Source organism: Triplophysa rosa, unplaced genomic scaffold (genome assembly GCF_024868665.1).
Source record: "Triplophysa rosa unplaced genomic scaffold, Trosa_1v2 scaffold297_ERROPOS213765, whole genome shotgun sequence".
In the NCBI taxonomy this organism is placed as follows: Eukaryota; Metazoa; Chordata; class Actinopteri; order Cypriniformes; family Nemacheilidae; genus Triplophysa; species Triplophysa rosa.
The window spans coordinates 9,902-28,598 of NW_026634310.1; the positions used below are offsets into that span (position 1 = coordinate 9,902).

The following is an 18,697-nucleotide window of genomic DNA, read 5'->3' on the forward strand; positions in this document are numbered from 1 at the left end:
AAACCTTTTTTTAATCTAAAGTATTTGATTTAATGGCTCCCCTCGCCACCTCATACATTTATACGATTTTTAAACTAAATTAACCTCTTATGATTTATTTTCAGACAAAATGTGTTGCTCAATAAATGTTACAAACATCATTCTTATGTAAAAGCCTTTCGGTGTGACACAGAAGATATTTTTCCTGATGTGCTGTGTGTACATGATTTCAGTTACGAGAACACCGAGCGCAGTCATATCGTACACCACTGGACACTGAGAGGTGTCGTAAAGAGATTGGGCGGTGCAAGGTTGCTACGATTTAACCAATCAAAAGTTTCCAAATGCGTCACGTGAACTTTCTCCGACCCCTGCGGGGAATCAGGTTTCGATAGTAACCTCGGGCACGCGCTCGAGCGCGTCATTGTGAGTTTGTCAGTCAGTCACTCGCGCGCATCCGTCAGCAGCATGTTTAGCAGTCCCTCGAGACAGTTTGACGAAGACCCGTTCTTCACGTGAGTCACTTTTATATCAATTCTGTTAAACAAAGAGAATTAATATAATACTTCTTCAATTGATATCAGTTATACTTCATACATGACAAGTGTGACACAAACTGCAACAGCAACATACAGTACGTACGTGTGTTTATTTATACTGGATTTATAAGAATGCCCTTACAAAAAGTAACCAATGTTTTTTTCACTATAGATGGGTCATGATACAATATATTGCTATGTATTTCGATACGATACACATTTGCGATATATTGCAATACTTTAAATAGAAAATGTAAAAAGTAGAGCTAGAAATACAACATGCTGTGCACCACCGAGGGTTTTCTGTAAGGATAAGTGTAAAAACATCCCTTACCTCTGAAGAGTGGCCATGATGTGCGATGCATGGACCTTTAGATCAGAGGTTTGGGTTCTCAAACTGTGGATTGGCCCCTCAAGTGGGTAGCACAGGGGAATAAGGTGGCTCACGCAAGTCACTTGGCTGTTGTGGTGCATTACAGTTAAAACAATGAACATGGGCAGTGTAAAACCCCTGATTCATCCGTGCTGTAAAAGCACTGAAGTCACATCCGTGAAAGCACAATAAATGTCATTGTTACTTTTCTTAATAAACTTTCTGTCTAATGCACTGCAGTAGCCAAGTGACTTGTGTCATGACTTGAGAAGCCTACAAACAGCATTGTTTATATAACTCATTACTCCATGACTTATTTTCAAAACCAAAGCACCCACACATCAGCTCTGAGAGCTCCAAGCGTTCTTATATTTTTCACCATGCTCGCTTCCACTTACTTTTGGCCGTATGTATATGACATGATTTAAATTATCAAATAAATCTAGACAGAAATCACCATCGAAAAAAAAAATGTTGTGATGGTTACATGTATCGATATTTTTGCACAGCCCTAGTTTTTTGTGGCACGATTGTAGTAACCAGGTTTTTTGGTGTATTGATTACTTGTGGCAAAAATGTAACCATGGTTTTTCGGTTTTAACTGTAGTAAAACCATGGTTAATTTTCGTAAGGGTGATGTGTACAGTGCATTAGATTAATTAGATTTTAGACATTAGATTTTATTATTAATTGATTATTATTTTATTATATAGTTTTTTTATGAATACTGTAATATTAAGTGAGACCATATATATATTACATTACAGTCTCACTCCAGATGAGAATAAAGTTTATTTGCATGTATTTATCTATTATAAAGTTTAGATGTACTTGAGTGTTGAATAACATTGCTTATTAAGCTTTCATAACAATAATATGATATCGTGACAATTGTGAAATAGATTTCGTATTAAATGATATTTTATTTGCATATCATATGTATTTCTACACTGTCCTCTCCCAGCGATCCATTCCAGGTGCATCATGATCGCATGCGGCAGATGATGAGGGCCTTTCCAGACCCTTTCGCTCAGAGCTTCACACCCCGCATCACAGACGGGAGGAACAGAACTCGCAGGGGTGAGGGTCAGGCCAGCACGACTCCGTCCCTTCTACACAATGAGCGAGTGAGTAAATGCCACACACCGGCAGCACTGTTCACCTGCTGTCGTTGTCTGTCAGCGTTTGATCTCGGTGCTTTACACACTTGGCTAGTAAATCGGTCTGCTTAGCGGATGAAGGTATTATTTCAAATACAGTAGAACGCCACTTCTACATACCAATGCTGTGTGCCGCAATATACAGCATCTGATAAATTGAACTAGTTTCTCATTTTTCCATTTCTCTCTGCTTTAAGTCTCCACTACCAGAAACTGCCTAGGGTTCTTCCTGTGAAATGCGGAAGTCACGCATGCATAGAGCCCATTCTAGATGCTCATGACAGTGAAGATACTAGAATCAACCCAGAGCCGTTGACTGTCACAGGCACATGAGGATCAGTGCTAATGTTTAGCTAATCTTGTACTTGGCTGTCGTGATGCTGAGGTTCTTTTGGAGGATTGCTGGATCATTGTTAGGTGGTTGTCAGGGTGTTCTGGGTGGTTGCTAGGTGCTCGGATCAAATCTCTTTGAACTATATCTCTGGTCCTTAGAAGTCTGTGGAATATTTTTTGCCCATTTTTTTTCAAATGGCAAGAATTGTAAGTCAGATAACAGCATCTGTAGTGGGATGAGTTTATTGTCACGTGTGTGTGTGTTTAGATCACTAACCCCACTTATGAGCAACACTCACGCATTTCTTTAGTAATGCCGACATTTCTGCCCTCTCTCTTTTTACTAAATCAATCTAGCCTGTTGACCTGTTTCTAGCAAGCTAAAAATATTGGAAGTGGAAGATCTGGAGGTTAAAGTGTGTCACTCACCAGCTGGACGCTTTGGCAGCTCAGGACACTAAACTTAGTCTCCGTGTCCATCTGTAATCCCCCACCTCTCTCGGAGGAGTATATTTAACCCTGGTCATTACCTTCATCTGATTCCAGTCTATTCACGGTCCTGCCGTCTCAGGCGGGAGGTGCTAAAGATAGCCTGTGGGTCAGGGCCGGAGAGTTTGAGGAGGTTTGTCCGGTGTCGGTCTATATTTGCTGGTCTTGCAGTAGTCTCGCATGATCAAGACGGTCGGTGTAAAGCCCGGTCCGGGTCCAGCCAATGCGACATAATAATCAAAAATAATCATTTAATGCCATTTCTCTTTGGGTTTCGGACTTCACGTGATATCAGATATTAACATGTTAATGACAACATTAGGCATCTGTGCATGCGGATTAGTAACCTGACACGTGTTTTTCTATGTTAGGTGGCATTTGAAGTCTCGCCAGTATATTCCCAGAAGCGATCCGGTTCTTCCTAGAGCTGCTCGTTTGCTAAATCAGAAGTGTTTTTCCCGACGGGAGCTGTGTTGATAGTAGGGCTGCAACTAGCGATTATTTTGATAATCGATTAGTTGGGCGATTATTTTTTCGATTAATCGGATAAAAAATTTAATTACATCTTTTGCTTATAATAAGTAAATCAGATGGGAAAAGTATACACAACTGAACTCATTAGCCTTCTCCCAAAATGTTGTGAATGTCTCCACAATTAATACACCTGGTGAGTTGATTCAGGTGTGTCATATTAGAAGCAACTGACAATAGTCTCTCCCAAACGTGGGAGCGAGGGGAGGGTCGGCCAAGGAAATCATTTTTTTGTGCCATGAAAAGTGAGATATTTGTCATTCAAATGTAGTGAAGTACAGTAAAAAGTAAACAGAAAAAGTAATACTTAAGTACAAATACTCAAAAAGTGTACTTAAGTACAGTACTCAAGTAAATGTACTTCGTTACCCACCTCTGAACTAAATAAAGCACCAAATCAGGGTATTTAGCCTATTATGTACTTTGCAAAGTGCAAATGCCACAAATTGGGTTTTACTAATATAATCTTTAATTTTGTCATTTAAAACACCTCTCCCCTTTAAACTTTAAAACTGCGCAGCTTGAAGAGATGCATGCAAAACACGTCTGACTTTAAAACTGCGCAGCTTGAAGAGATGCATGCAAAACACGTCTGACTTTAAAACTGCGCACCTCGCGCTGCACGGAGAGACACGTCTGACTTTAAAACTGCGCACCTCGCGCTGCACGGAGAGACACGTCTGACTTTAAAACTGCGCACCTCGCGCTGCACGGAGAGACACGTGTGACTTTAAAACTGCGCACCTCATGCTGCACGGAGAGACGCATGCACCGAGAGACACGTCTGACTTTTATGCTGCACGGAGAGACACGTCTGACTTTAAAACTGCGCAGCTCATGCTGCACGGAGAGACGCATCTAAAACGGTAATTTTAAAAGGGAAAGAGATGCGCTTGATTTATAACTGCGCAGCTCGCAAGTGACGTCACAGACCAACTAATCGATAATGAAATTCCTTGACAACGAATTTCATTATCGATTATTATCGATTTTATTGATTAGTTGTTGCAGCCCTAGTTGATAGCATGAAGCAGAAAGGAGTGGTGACCTCAGCTGATCTGATATGGTGTTCTGGAACTTAAAATACAGTGTTGATGGTGCTGACTCTGAGACAGCAAACACCTGCTGCTTCTCCATGATTACAGCTGATAAACACACATCGTTCACAGCACCTGTCACAATTGAACCACATTTCATCATTCACACATGAGAGGTTTAATCATTTCAGTAAGTAACAGAAGGAGAGCTGGACACGCGATGCTCCCCCATCACTACTAGCATAGGGCCGTCTGCAGGTGTGCTGCCAAATTATCATTTCAATATCTGTGGATGTGCCTGCGTTTGTCCCTCAGACACGAAATGTCAGTGATTTTTTGTCAACATCAGCTTCCCACTGGGTTGGTGGTCGAAAGGACATCAGCACGTGGACGTCAGTTTGATTTGGATATTCAACCTGGTTTTTGACGTCAACTATATGTTTGATGTCAATTTCACATCTTTTGAACATCCATTGCCCACTGTGACACGTTTCAAAAGGAGATGTGGCAAATCATGGATGCTGTTTGAGGTTCCAGTTAAGAAACAATGCTACACACACTTTATCAGGCTGACAAAGAATTGATATTATGCAAATCAATCCATATGACATCAATCTGGCGACTTAACGTTGACATGGATTTGATGAAAAGTGAATTGGCCTGCATATATATTAAAGCAATTTTAATGTGGGCATGAACTTCCCTTTTTTCACCCAATTACCACTGGAAGAAACTGCTGTCCAAGCTGACCTTGAAGGTCCAGTGTTGCACTGCCATGTTTTGTATGGGAGTCCTAAATGGACAAACAGCTCCACAAAGGGGGAGAAAAACGTCTACTAACTTACTCCTTACTGCTATCTCGCTGTCAGATCAAACACCTTGAACAGTGTTGCAATTTACAATTGCATCACTACTCTTACCTTGTAGTAAATAGCATGCAAGAAATCTGGCTAAAATCAGCGAATAAAACACTGACACAATTATAGAAATGTAACAATAACTTTCGCAATAGCATACAGGTTAAATGATTAATTACGTTAATTTATTTTCTTTATTTACCTTTGTAAAGAAACATCGGTGCTTGAATGGCTGCTATCTGCTGTCTCAGCCGATGACATCATTTTGTACTGTTGTGGCCACTGTCGTGCTCTGAAATGGAGGGGTGAGCGGAGGACTGAGAGATTGGTTGCAATTCTCAAACTCACCGCTAGTGGCCGCTAAAAATCCCACAGTCTGGCTTTTTTTTTTTGACAGAGAGAGTGACTCTTTTCAGAGAGGACAGGAAGCGAAGTGGATAAGAGAGAGGGGGTAGGATCGGGAAAGGACCACAAGCCAGGATTCGAACTCGGGTCGCCCAGGATGCACCGGCGCCACATGTCGGAGCACGAACCACTCGACCAACTGGCTCCGACTCAGTGTGGCTTTTAAATGATGTCATAGAAGCATCCTGATGAAGTCATGACAAACATTTGACATCAAATTGATGTCAAGTGATATCACGGTGCCCGCTGGGGTGTCGTCGATTCATCATGATTTGTCTGAAGGTTTGTTTTATGAAATTTTCACAGGAGGTGGATTTCTTCAGCAATCCTGTGGCTTTGATGGACAGCATGAGGAACAGAATGCAGGAAATGAACAGAAATTTTGTAAGTTTGACCTTTCTTAAACTCCTCATATTCTCCTCATAATGATATGATTTCTTGAATCGATTTGAAATTACAATTGTTTCTGTTGAGTTCTGTTATCATTACCACATAAGTGACATTTATGAGCCTTTTAAAAAGGAATTTGTATGGTTTTGTATTTGTTATGAGTGTGAATATTCTGCAGTTGAGAACTGAGTTGTATCACTATGTTTCAGGAGAACATAGCCTCAGAGCCCAACAGCCACTCGTTCTCCACCTCATCTGTCATGAGCTACTGTAAATTGGGAGATGAACCGGCTAAAGTCTTCCAGGCATCTTCTCAGACCCGCTGTGCTCCTGGAGGAGTGAGTGCTGCTCTCTGAAACATCTCAAAACATCATCTCACATCATCACACTAACCCTTCACACGTGTGTGTGTTCAGATAAAAGAGACCCGTCGTTGTCTGAAGGACTCTGACAGCGGCCTGGAGAAAATGTCCATCGGTCATCACATTCAGGACAGAGGACACGTCATCGAGAGGAAGGAGAACAGGAAGACAGGAGAGAAAGAACTCAACCAGGACTTCCAGAACATGGATGAGAGTGCGTGTTTGTGCGCTTTTGACTTCGGCGCCCAGGCGGGGTTGGGGTAGTCATTTTTGTTTCTCGTTTCAGCTGAGGCTCAGTCCTTCGATGATGAATGGCAGCAGGAAGTGTCCAGATTCCAGGTTTCGGCACCCATGTCCCGCCTGGAGGCACCGAGACACAGGACAGTACACAGAGCGGCCATCAAGGGTCCACAGGAGATACGCAGGTCAGCGGCACATACACGTCTCACTGCTCTTCTGTCCTGTAGGGCTCAGTTGATCAAACACATGTGAATAATGTCCCCGAGGTCATCATAGTGCCACCAAACCAATTGATCGGTTTGTCCAGCGTGCGCCTGGACTGCAGTTAACTTCCGGTCTGTGTTTGGCTAGTGTCTAATAATAACTATTTATATTTAATTTAATTTTTGTTAATATTCATTTATATTATAATTTTATTGTATAATAATTGCATTAAATAAACGATTTGTTGAATTTTGTTGTATGTTCATTTTATTAAATAAACAATTTGTTGAATGGGTCCTGTAGTTCGGTCGCAGTTAAAGAAACCGCATGGTACACTGACATCTAGAGGTCGAGCTTGGTATCGCAGTCTAAATTCTAAATATTGGAGAGACAAGTTTAGCCAAGTAACGCCTTTTCTCGATGAACGTGCACATGCCCAGTAACGTTTTGAATTATATCTATAACAGCTAAGGGGGCAACATACAGTGGCGTAATGAGACTTATGTAATGTGGTCAGTTGTATGTTCTTTTGGAATTTAACAACGCCTTTGAACACAACAGCCAATCAGAATCTAGCACCAGAACTAATCGTGTCATCAATTATTTATTTAGAGACACACCACCCGCTTTGGATAAATAAGCAAAAGTGTCATCCTGCCTACAGTAACTCTGAGATCATTACTTAAAATCTGATTTAAACCATGAGCTAAACATTTTATCATTTGAAGAAGTGTGATGAAGTAAGGAGAGAGTTTCTGTCGCTTGTTTTATTTCTGTCTGACTGGATCTCACATAAAGACTCAGGATCAGATGACTGTGTAAATAACCAAAGAGACATGACATCATAATGTCAAAGGTCACATATGAAAGATTAGCTGGGGTTTCACAGTCATCAGCTTGAGTCTGTGACAGTCGCAGTAGGTTGGGTCAGGGATGGACAATCTGATCATTTTGTATGGTAATCGATTTAGTCTTAAAGACATCCACAAGATGGTGAAGACTACAGAACAAAGGCAAGAAATTGTAAAGCGAAAGTAAAACGTGCTAATAAAGCAAACAGAACGTGCATAAACACTCGAGTCAGCGTATGATTATCACATGTATCGTATGTTGCGTTTCACATGAGAAACGATAAAGAACTGCCACGGCACAGGTAAACGCAGATAACGCTTTGTTCAATTTCAATTTATCAAGTTCATTTATCACGTGTACAGATGTCAGTGACAGTACGTACATTACATTTACATTTAGTCATTTAGCAGACGCTTTTATCCAAAGCGACTTACAGATGAGGGAAACAATGGAAGCAATTGGAACAACATAAGGACAACAAAAAGCATAAGTGCAATAAAAGAAAACTGGTCTCATATAGCCTATCACAGTATACAGAGCTAAGTTTTTTAGTATTTTTTTTTTTGAAAGAGTAGAAAAGAGATAGAAGTCAGAACTGATCAGTCAGGTGTTGACGGAAGAGATGTGTTTTCAGGCGGTTCTTAAAGATGGACACAGAATCTGCTGATCTTGTAGCAGCGGGCAGATCATTCCATAAATGTGGAACCGATCCCGAGAATGTACGTGAGAGTGATTTTTTACCTTTTTGGGATGGCACCACAAGACGTCGTTCGTTTGCAGAGCATAGGGATCTGGCGGGTATATAAGTCTGCATTAGCGAGTGAAGATAAGGGGGTGCCAAATCAGTGGTGGTCTTGTAGGCCAAGAGCAGAGTCTTGAATTTGATTCGAGCGACTAGAGGGAGCCAATGTAACTTAATGAAGAGAGGAGTGACGTGCGCTCTTTTCGGTTCATTGAAGACCACTCTGGCCGCCGCATTCTGGATCATTTGTAGAGGGTTGGTTGTGCAAGCTGGAAGTCCAGCCAGTAGCGCATTGTAGTAGTCCAGTCTGGACAGAACAAGAGCCTGGACTAGGACTTATAGCATGCTCGGATAGGAAAGGTCTGATTTTCCTAATATTGTAGAGGATGAATCTACAGGACTGGGTGGTGCTGGCAACCTGATCAGTGAAGTTAAGCTGATCATCGATCACCACTCCCAGGTTTCTGGCCATTCTGGAAGATGTGATGGTTGATGAGCCCAGTGAATGGAGAAGTTGTGATGAATCTTTGTGTCGGCCGGGATTACAAACAGTTCTGTTTTAGCAAGGTTCAGCTGCAGGTGATGGTCGTTCATCCAGAGCGAGATGTCGGCTAGACATTAAAAGGCTTGTCTCAGCGATACAAAACAATACAAGTATTTACAACATGATTTACAGTATTGGTGGCAGACACACAAAATGTATCTACTGTAGAAGGTGTGGAGTATGTATATTATCGCTTGAATGTAGATGGAGAAACATTTTACATGAGGTGTGTGTCTTGATATGTAGTTGTATGTAAGTATAGTACAAAAATAAAATACCACACATCAAGCTGAGCAGCTTCGTGTTGGTTTTAATTTCATGAACATAATGAGGTGATTTGTCTTCGCAGAGAGGCCAAACAATGAGCTGAACATCACAGGCTCCAACATCAAGAAGCAAGAAAAACTGGTACTACTGCAGTCTGTCACCAGTGCTGCTCGTCAATGTGTCTTCAGTCCACGAAATCATTTTCACTGACACAATGATTGTTTGTTATATTCCCTGAGATGTGTTTTTTACTGTTAATGTGCTGATTTTTTATTGTCCTACCATCACATCTGTTTGGATTAAATAAAACAAGACAAATGTCTGTCAGTTCTCTAATAATGCACTTAACTGATGTTGTGAATGTGGAAATCGGCTTTCTCTGCTCTATACATTTGTAAAAAAATGTAAGAATATGACTTTTTAATGTTATTGTTTGTTGATGATGTAATGTTGATCATGCTAATGCCTTTCAGCGGGTCCGTTTTTAAGCTTATGCAAATTTTTCCACTTTCATAATACTGCATTAACCAATCAATAAAGTCTTTACTGAGCTTTAACCCAGAAGCTTCCTTTGTCCTATTAAAAGATAGTTACACACAAAACTACAGTTGCTTTTTACTTAAAATCGTTTACTGTTGCAATTCTTCAGTGCATGTACATTATTGTCGTCTTGGTCTTTTGTCTTGTAGTTTTTCCTCAACCCAGCAAACATTTGTCATTTTATTCAGCTAATATATTGTTTGGATGTGCAATAGAGCTGCAGTTTCAACAGCAATACACAACACAAACTTTTGACTTCTTCATCCCCTTGTTGATGAATATCAATAACATCAGAACACACATCCAACAACAGAGGAACATCACAGAAATTCATTCAAGATTACACCGAATGACAGATTCAGTCTTTAAACTGAGTGTAAGGATTTATTTGATCTCTGACATTATTTTCAATACATTTCCCTTCAGATGTTTTTGATGTGCTGTGTTCATAACTCATGTGATAGATGCAACTGTTGTTGACCTCTACACACATAATCACGTGACCCTGACCTCGAGTCACATCAGTGAGGAGGACCAACCAAACTACAAATACAATTCCTTTTAATAATAGTAACAAAACGCCAAACGCAATCCATTAGAAATATATTTTAAGTATTGTTTTATTTGTCATCAGATTTATGTTTCTTAGAGAGTAACTTTATAGAGTGTTACATAAAACCCGAAATATAAATAATACATGTTAAATGCACTCGTTTAATTAAATTATATGTACCAGGCTTATTCAATTAAAGATAATCGAAAACAAATAATGTGACTGAATTAATGCTGAATGTTTCTTCATTTACAAAAAGGACATACATGGGCAGGAACGAGGTGACGAAAGAAAATCGCGTTTCTCACGCGTGTGCTTTGATTGTCCCTAGCGGGTCGCTGTAGAAGCGGAAGTTGTTGCTCCAGCAGCCGGTCAGAGCGTGACATTCAGCTCATGTGTACGTAACATCACACGTTTTAGTGTATCTGTCAGAATGAGTCTCCTGAGAGCAACATCAGCTTTAACTCGAATACACAAACCGACAAACATCGCGCTTACACAGGTGCGTGTGTATGTGTATGTGTGTGTGTGTATGTATGTATATGTGGACTGTCTCTACATCATTATCATCATGTTCTCTCTCTCTCTCAATTTCAATGTAAGTGTGCTTACTTGGCATGACAAAATGTACATTCGTATTGCCAAAGCATTTGCAGCTGGGCTGCGTACAAATAGTGCAAGTATACAAACGAAATGAAAGATAATTATAGTAATAAAGTGTGGTGTATATAGTGCAACTTAAAGTGGTTTATAATATATGTAAATATATCAAATTAGAAATACAGTATAGTTTAAACAAAGATTTACAAAAGCAAAATATAGATGTAAGTAGCAGAATAAAGGGCTATAATAATATAATGTTGTGTAGATATATTGGACACATCAGGTCAGGGCAGATTGATCGTTTTCTCTTGTGTTGCGACAGGCAGCTAACACACAGCAGTCCTTGTGTTCTCCTAACAGACACGCCACTTTCTCATCGTCTGACACACTTTCAAACGTCTAGTGTATGGACTTGATTTTTCCATAAAACATTGTCCATATGTGCATGTATTTTGTGCATTCTGTTAGGAAGTGGAGTTGTGTTGAGATGACAGTGTGGACACAGTCTTTGGTCCTGTTGCAGCCGTGTGTGTGTGTGTGTCTGCCCGTCTCTATAGTGAGTCTGATCTTTTTCATCTGTCACTGTGTACAGACTGGATTCTCTCTTTAGGGCCAAATAACATTGCATTTGACTTTATTGTTTTCTTTGGCTTTCCCAGTGAGTGATATAGTTTTGTTTCATGTGTGTTGTGATTGTGTTGAGTGCGATTTTGTCAGTGTTGTTGTGGTTGAGAGCATCAGGAGATGATAGGACTGAAACATCAGGGGGGTATTCCGGGGGTGTATTCCAGAAAGCAGGGTTAACTTACCGTCAGCTAAACCCTGAACTCTGGGTTGATTAACCCAAACCTTGCTTACTCTGAGTATGTGTATGGTGACTCGTGAAATCTGTGATCCATCGACAATGTCTTCATGTTGTTTCTGTGAGCGCGCGTTAACTCTGGGTATCTTTCGTGAGGTTGATTAAACTTACCCTTCAAACGTGTTCTGGAGCCAACATACCCTGAGTAAGCAAGGTTTGGGTTCATCAACCCAGAGTTCAGGGTTTAGTTGACAGTAAATTAACCCTGCTTTCTGGAATACACCCCAGGACTGAAGCTCTGGACCAGCTGACAGAGAGGATTCATTTCTTTGCTCATCTCGTGGTGTTTTAGGGCTTTAGAATGATATGATGTGTAATAGATGTTTCCAGAATTTGATCGCCCTTTTTTCTCTCTTTCTGATCAGTGGATATTTGCCTAATTCTGCGCTGCATGAGTTGTTTGTTGTGTGCCGTTGCACTTGTAAGAGATTTTTACAGAGTTCTGTATGCAGGCTCTCAATTGGATGTTTTTCCCATTTAGTAAAATCTTGATTTGGATTTGTCAGTGGACCCCACACTTCACTGCCATAGAGAGCAATCGCTTCAATCACAGATTCTAATATTTTCAGCCAAATTCTAACTGGGATTTCTAAAGGACATTGACGTTTGATGGCATAGAAGGCCCTGCATGCTTTATCTCTCAGTTCATTCACTACAGGATTCAAGTGATTTTTAAACCCAGGTCATTGTAGTGTGATGTGTGTGTTATGGGGTTTGTGCCTAATGTAAATGTGTGTTGTGATAGCTGTGTTCTGGATCGTTTCTGAAAGGTGATCATTTTAGTTTTACTGAGGTTTTACCAGGTCTGACAGTATTGTTCTAGCAGGTTCAGTTGTAAGTCATGTTCTGTCTCCATCACTCTGTCGTGTCAGGTGTTGATCAGCAGCTGTCGGTCGTGTTCAAATGGAGTCACACCGAACGAGCGGATACGGAACATCGGGGTCTCGGCTCACATTGACTCCGGGAAGACCACGCTGACAGAGAGAGTTCTCTACTACACAGGCCGGATAGCAGAGATGCACGAGGTGAGCGAGCGCTCTCAGACAGCTTTGCTTCAAGGCCTACGAGATCAACACGACAATGAAAGCAACAGAAGTGTGTGTGTGTGTTGTCAGGTGAAAGGGAAAGACGGGGTGGGCGCTATCATGGACTCTATGGAGCTGGAGAGACAGAGAGGAATCACCATCCAGTCTGCCGCCACATACACCAGGTGGAAACATCACAACATTAACATCATCGACACACCAGGTGTGTATTCACTGTACACAACACGCTTCTGACTGATGTTCACTACTCTAGCCCACAATGCAGTGCAATGAATGGAACGGTTTGACCAATCAGTCATTTTGTATACGTATATAAGAGATGATAACTGGCCACATGTCATGAGGTCATGTGACTCTGATGTAGCATTTGTGTTGCGCGTGTTCCTCAGGTCACGTGGACTTCACCATTGAAGTGGAGCGAGCTCTGCGCGTGCTGGACGGAGCCGTGCTGGTTCTGTGTGCAGTCGGAGGTGTGCAGTGTCAGACCATGACTGTGAACCGACAGATGAAACGCTACAGCGTGCCCTCCCTCACCTTCATCAATAAACTGGACCGCATGGGTGCCAATCCCAGCCGAGCCCTGCAGCAGCTCAGGTCACACGCACACGCAGTATTATTTGAAAAACTGAAACAAAATGATAACTGGAAGGAAATCTTGCTTTAGTAAAGTGAAATAAGATTAAATTAAGGCCCTAACATCTTTAATTTCGAAATAAATTAATAAGGGTGTAACGATATTCCAACTGAACCGATTGAACCGTGATACACCTCCCTCGGTACGCACCGAGAAACTCTCATGGCGTACTGCGAAACCCCCGCTTTATTGTATCCGTCGAAGCATAAGATAAACAGCAGTATCTTCTTATCTAGAACTTGCAATACATGGACCAGAAAGAGCGCAAAGCTGTGCGGATACAATCGGTAGTAAAATATGCTTCTTGATAAGCTTCTCGAAGTGATTTGCTCATTAATGTGTTTAACGTTAAAATAAGGTATTGCAAATTTGTATTGTTGTACTGTGGCAGACAGCGCGATGCACATTGGAAATGCTCTGTTATGATGCTGTGACGCATCATTTGGCCCTATATCACAAAGACAATTTGATTAAATAGTAGGAAGAACACTTTTAAAAACCAAGTTACATTGTTGTTGTTTTTGTTATTAATATTATTAAGTTAAAAGTGAATCTAGTGTTCTTTAGCATTGCTGGTGACATGCCAGGACCCTAGAACCCTAGAATTGGTGTACAGTTACACCCCTAATAAATAAACAACTGAATTAAAACTGAAATGAAATAAATGAAACATATATAGTGATATAAAAACAACAAAATAAATAATAAAATGACAAAAGCACCTAACAAAATTGCAAAAATACCTAAATAACTCAAATTAACATAAACTACAAATATAAAAATACTGGTACTTAAAGACGTCACATCCTTATTTTTTTGATAGAATATTGCCGTAATATTTATTATAAGTGATTCTTTTTTTAAATTCATGTGACCTCATATTAAACTTCTGTGCTTAACATATGTTTTAGCCTGAGGACAAGACTATATTGAGCATCCAATGGCCACGCTTCAAATAATCCAAGCCCCGCCCTACAGGTTTTCCCAATCCAGAAGCCGTCACACTCTCATATACGTCTCCATTCGGAAGAAAACACCATCACAAGTTCACAATTTATGTTTATGCCAAATTTAGAGAACGGCGCTCTTGAATACTTGATTCTGATAAACCAATCGCAGCAATCCAAAATCTGATATTCTCAGATAACAACCGCTAAAAACTAATTAACACATGGTAACCTGAATGCAGGCATCATATTGACAGGAACAGTTTAATATTACACAAATATGTCTTTTAAAGGGAAAGTTCACCCAAAAATAAAAATTCTGTCATTATTTCCTCACCTTCGAGTTGTTCCAAATCTGTATAAATTTCTTTGTTCTGATGAACACAGATAAAGATATTTGGAAGAATGCTTGTAACCAGACAGTTCTTGTACCCCATTGACTACCATAGTAGAAAAATTACTTTATAATTGTTTTGTTCTGTTGAACACAAAAGATGATGTTTTGTAGAATGTAGGACAGTAAACAGTTCTGGGCACTTTTGACTACCATTGTTTTTTTCCTACTATGGTAGTCAATGGGGTCCAAGAACTATTTGGTCACAAGCATTCGTCCAAATATTTTTCTCCGTGTTCAACCAAACAAAGAGATTTTTACAGATTTGAAACAACTAGAAAGTGAGTAATTCATGACAGAATTTTCCCCTTTAAAGTCCCCGTCATCCAGAAGTTGCGATTGTTTTTACTTCGGCATTTTGATGCATTTCCGAGTGAAATGGAATTTCTAATGAGAAAAATAGTGGGCGTGGCTTTGGTCTTTTCCAGTGATTTGATTGGATGTATAAAAACAGCCGTTGCATTTTGAAATGGAACTGGCAGATGGCAGATGTGTTTGGATGGCAGATTATGTGTATTACAGCACGGGTACGGTCTGTCAAATCAAATCTCCTCTTTGGGGACATACGTCATTTAAGATGGACAGTCATTACAGGAAGGAAGTGCGTTTTCAGATTTTAATTTAAGATTATGAGGGCACACCAATTTAAAAAAGAGAATGACCCACATTGATAAACTATATGCAATAAACGCTGCAATATTTCATGAAAAAATTGTCATTTTTAATTTCACTTGGACTTTAAAGGCTATATAAGGAAAGTTAACAGGTCATCCTCACTGAAGGTCTGCATTCGTTAAAAAATGAGCTAATAAAATGTCAAATCAATATTTCATGTTCAATAACTAACTTATGAGGTAAGTAGTTGTCAGTGTTGGGAGTAATGCGTTACAAAAGTAATGCATTACAGTAACATATTACTTTTTGCTGTAACGCAGTAGTGTAAGGCATAACTAATCAATTTTCAGTAATATTTTACTTTGTACATGTTCATTAACGCTCGCGTTACAACAAACTTTTCGCCCGCAAGACATTAACAAATCAAAAATCCCGCAAGTAAGTTCTATTTCCTGTTCATGAATAGGTGTCATTCACCTATTCACCTGTGGTGTCATTCATCTCCCTCTGGCTGGTGGAACTTTGTATTTTGTATTGTAACGCAGCATGATTTCAGCCTCTGAGCTCGAGGTCCGAGGCTATTGACCCCGCCCAGTTCGCTGTAAGCCCTAGCGCCAGTGTTGCCAGGGTCGCGATTTTCCCACACAATTGGGCGATTTTGAAAATGCAGTTGCGGGAAAAATTATGGAGCCGCGGGTTTTGGGGCTACGAATAATGTGTACTGAATTATGAATAATGTACTGCTGCCGTCAAAATGTTTATTTATATTCTAAGGATAAATGTTAATTGATGAGATCCTTAATGTGTATTCATACTCCGATGAATACCTGGCAACTCCAGGACCGGCCCATTCTCTAAAGTGTGGGGAATGAGTGTCTGACAGGCAGGCTACAGTACAGGGAGGGACGCGGGAGCTCAGCTCAACCAAAGAGGAAAATATAGCGGTGGTATTAGACAATGCATCCGAATTATGTTTTTACCAATGTTTCGTACTAAGGTGCATGTCACGTTGCACAATGAAAGAAATCACGCGTGAGTGTACAACAGTTGATTCTTCCGGCTGCCAATTATCACGTTTGAGCAGCTATACGCAGTCTAGAACAACTAAAACATTGACGTGCTTGTACACATCATACATATGCAATATATTTAACCATGCTTATTTCTTCAGCAAGTTTTTGCATGTCTTACGAAGAGAAAACACGTTTCTCGTCCATTTCCGTGCGTGGCCTCGAGCACACATGGGATCTTTTTTAAAGGGACACTCCACCCAAAAGTGAAAATTCTGTTATGGATTACTCACCCTCTAGTTGTTCCAAACCTGTATACATTTCTTTGTTCGGTTGAACACAAAGATATTTGGTAGAATGTAAGCAACTGAAAATTCTTTGGCATCATTGACTACCATAGCAGAAAAAAATATAATAGTAGTCAAAGGTGACCCAGAATTGTTTGCTTTCCTAAATCTCCCAAAACATCTTTTGAGTTCAACAGTACAAAACATATATACAATACCTAGGAAACCATTCAGATAAGTAAATATAGCAATAGAAAGTCTTTTGGCAGTTGTTAACTTTGATTTGACACAGTAAAATAATTGGGCTAGTTTTCATTCCTTTTGGGCGGGTTTTTGAGGGGTCATTAGGCTGCTTTCAGGAAGCTAGTTAGCAAGATCCCTGTGACCAGCAACAATGACAAGGTATGCTAACATTTACATGATGACTAGCTAGAATTATATATAATCTAGTTCAGTGATGAGATGGGACTATTTTGTATTTAAATACCTTTGAAAAAAAAAAAGTATTTTGGACTGCATGGATGGGCAGTGTTTCAAATACATCCATTTGAAATACAAAATACTATTATTTTGTAACAGTATTTAGTATTTAAATGCATTTAATCTTAGTGTTTTTTGTGTTTATTTTTGTATATCCTAGTTAATTCAAGAAATCAGCAGTCTAATAAAGAGGTTGATTGGCAAAAAGTATTTTGTATTTTGAAAACACAAAAATACAAAGACATTTAGTCATTTTAGAATGTTAAGTTCTACTTCTGTAGTTATTTTGGTGAAAGTAACTTGAAGCTAATACAGGAGTCATGTAACGTGTTACAATTCTGAGACAGTAATATTGGAAGGTAAGGGATTACTTTTAAATAACAGTAACAAGTAGTCTGTAATGAATTACAGTTTGGAAGTAACTTGCACAACACTGGTAGCCGTGTAGTAAGAGGGATAATGTACAGATCAGAATCAGAAGAGCTTTATTGCCAAGTGTGCTTGCACACACAAGGAATTTTCTTTGGTGTTGGAAGCTTCTAGTACAATGACAATACAATATAATATGATTTACAGTCTAAAAGATTCTAAAATATGCATATATAAAATAAAGACTATTTTACAGAAAATGGGGGATAATAACATATAAGAGACATTGTACAGGGTAGTATATAGTAGAATATACATATGAACAGATTGTATGTACACTTGTGCAAATGGATCATGTAGTAAGTAGAGGTAGTGTTATATACATGTAGAAATAAAATGTAGATATAATAAGGCACTATAGTGCACACTATAGGAGTAGTGGAAGTGGAATATTGCTCTTAAGGAGCAGTTATCTGTTTAGGAGGGAGATTGCCTGGGGGAAGAAGCTGCTTCTGTGTCTGGAAGTCCTGGTGTTTGGTGCTCTAAAGCGCCGGCCAGAGGGCAGCAGATCAAAGAGTTTGTGTGCTGGGTGTGTGGAGTCAATGATGATTTTTCTTGCCCTGTTTTTCACTCTGGAATCGTACAGGTCCTGAAGTGTGGGCATAGGAGCACCAATAATCTTCTCAGCACTACAAATCATTAAATCATTCTCTATTGCACACATAAGTGTTTTGAATTTACAAAGAGACACTAACTAATTTATATAGATACAGTTATCACAAGAATAAACGTCAAATGAAATTGCGTATAAATCAGTTGGTGTCTCTTTGTAAATTCAAAACACTTTTGTGTGCAATAGAGAATGATTTAATGATTTGCAAATGCTTTTAATGCTGTAATATTTTATTGTTGTGATGTATTGTTCTTTGTTGTACGTGTATTTGTATAACTGGGCCGCCTATCTTGGCCAGGACACTCCTGGAAAAGAGATTTTTAATCTCAGTTAGGTTCTTTCCTGGTTAAATAAAGGCAAAAAAACAACAACAACAGTGT

General features: G+C 39.7%; 2 protein-coding genes across 2 annotated transcripts in view; both read left to right on the plus strand.

The window, feature by feature from the left end:
• Nucleotides 1-392: 392 nt before the first annotated feature.
• On the plus strand, nt 393-9,873 carry mlf1 (myeloid leukemia factor 1). Its single transcript, XM_057327790.1, has 7 exons — nt 393-494; nt 1,856-2,018; nt 6,010-6,087; nt 6,303-6,431; nt 6,510-6,669; nt 6,742-6,880; nt 9,387-9,873. Exons 1-7 carry the CDS (start codon nt 448-450, stop codon nt 9,400-9,402), a joined length of 732 nt encoding a protein of 243 aa, XP_057183773.1. The 5' UTR covers nt 393-447; the 3' UTR covers nt 9,403-9,873.
• Nucleotides 9,874-10,735: 862 nt separating this feature from the next.
• The window catches only part of gfm1 (G elongation factor, mitochondrial 1), a 32,120-nt gene continuing 24,158 nt past the window's right edge, over nt 10,736-18,697 (plus strand). The window contains exons 1-4 of the mRNA XM_057327787.1: nt 10,736-10,899; nt 12,735-12,887; nt 12,978-13,110; nt 13,298-13,502. Coding sequence (XP_057183770.1) covers nt 10,831-10,899; nt 12,735-12,887; nt 12,978-13,110; nt 13,298-13,502 — 560 coding nt within the window. The 5' untranslated portion in view covers nt 10,736-10,830. The remainder of the gene's footprint in view (nt 10,900-12,734; nt 12,888-12,977; nt 13,111-13,297; nt 13,503-18,697) is intronic.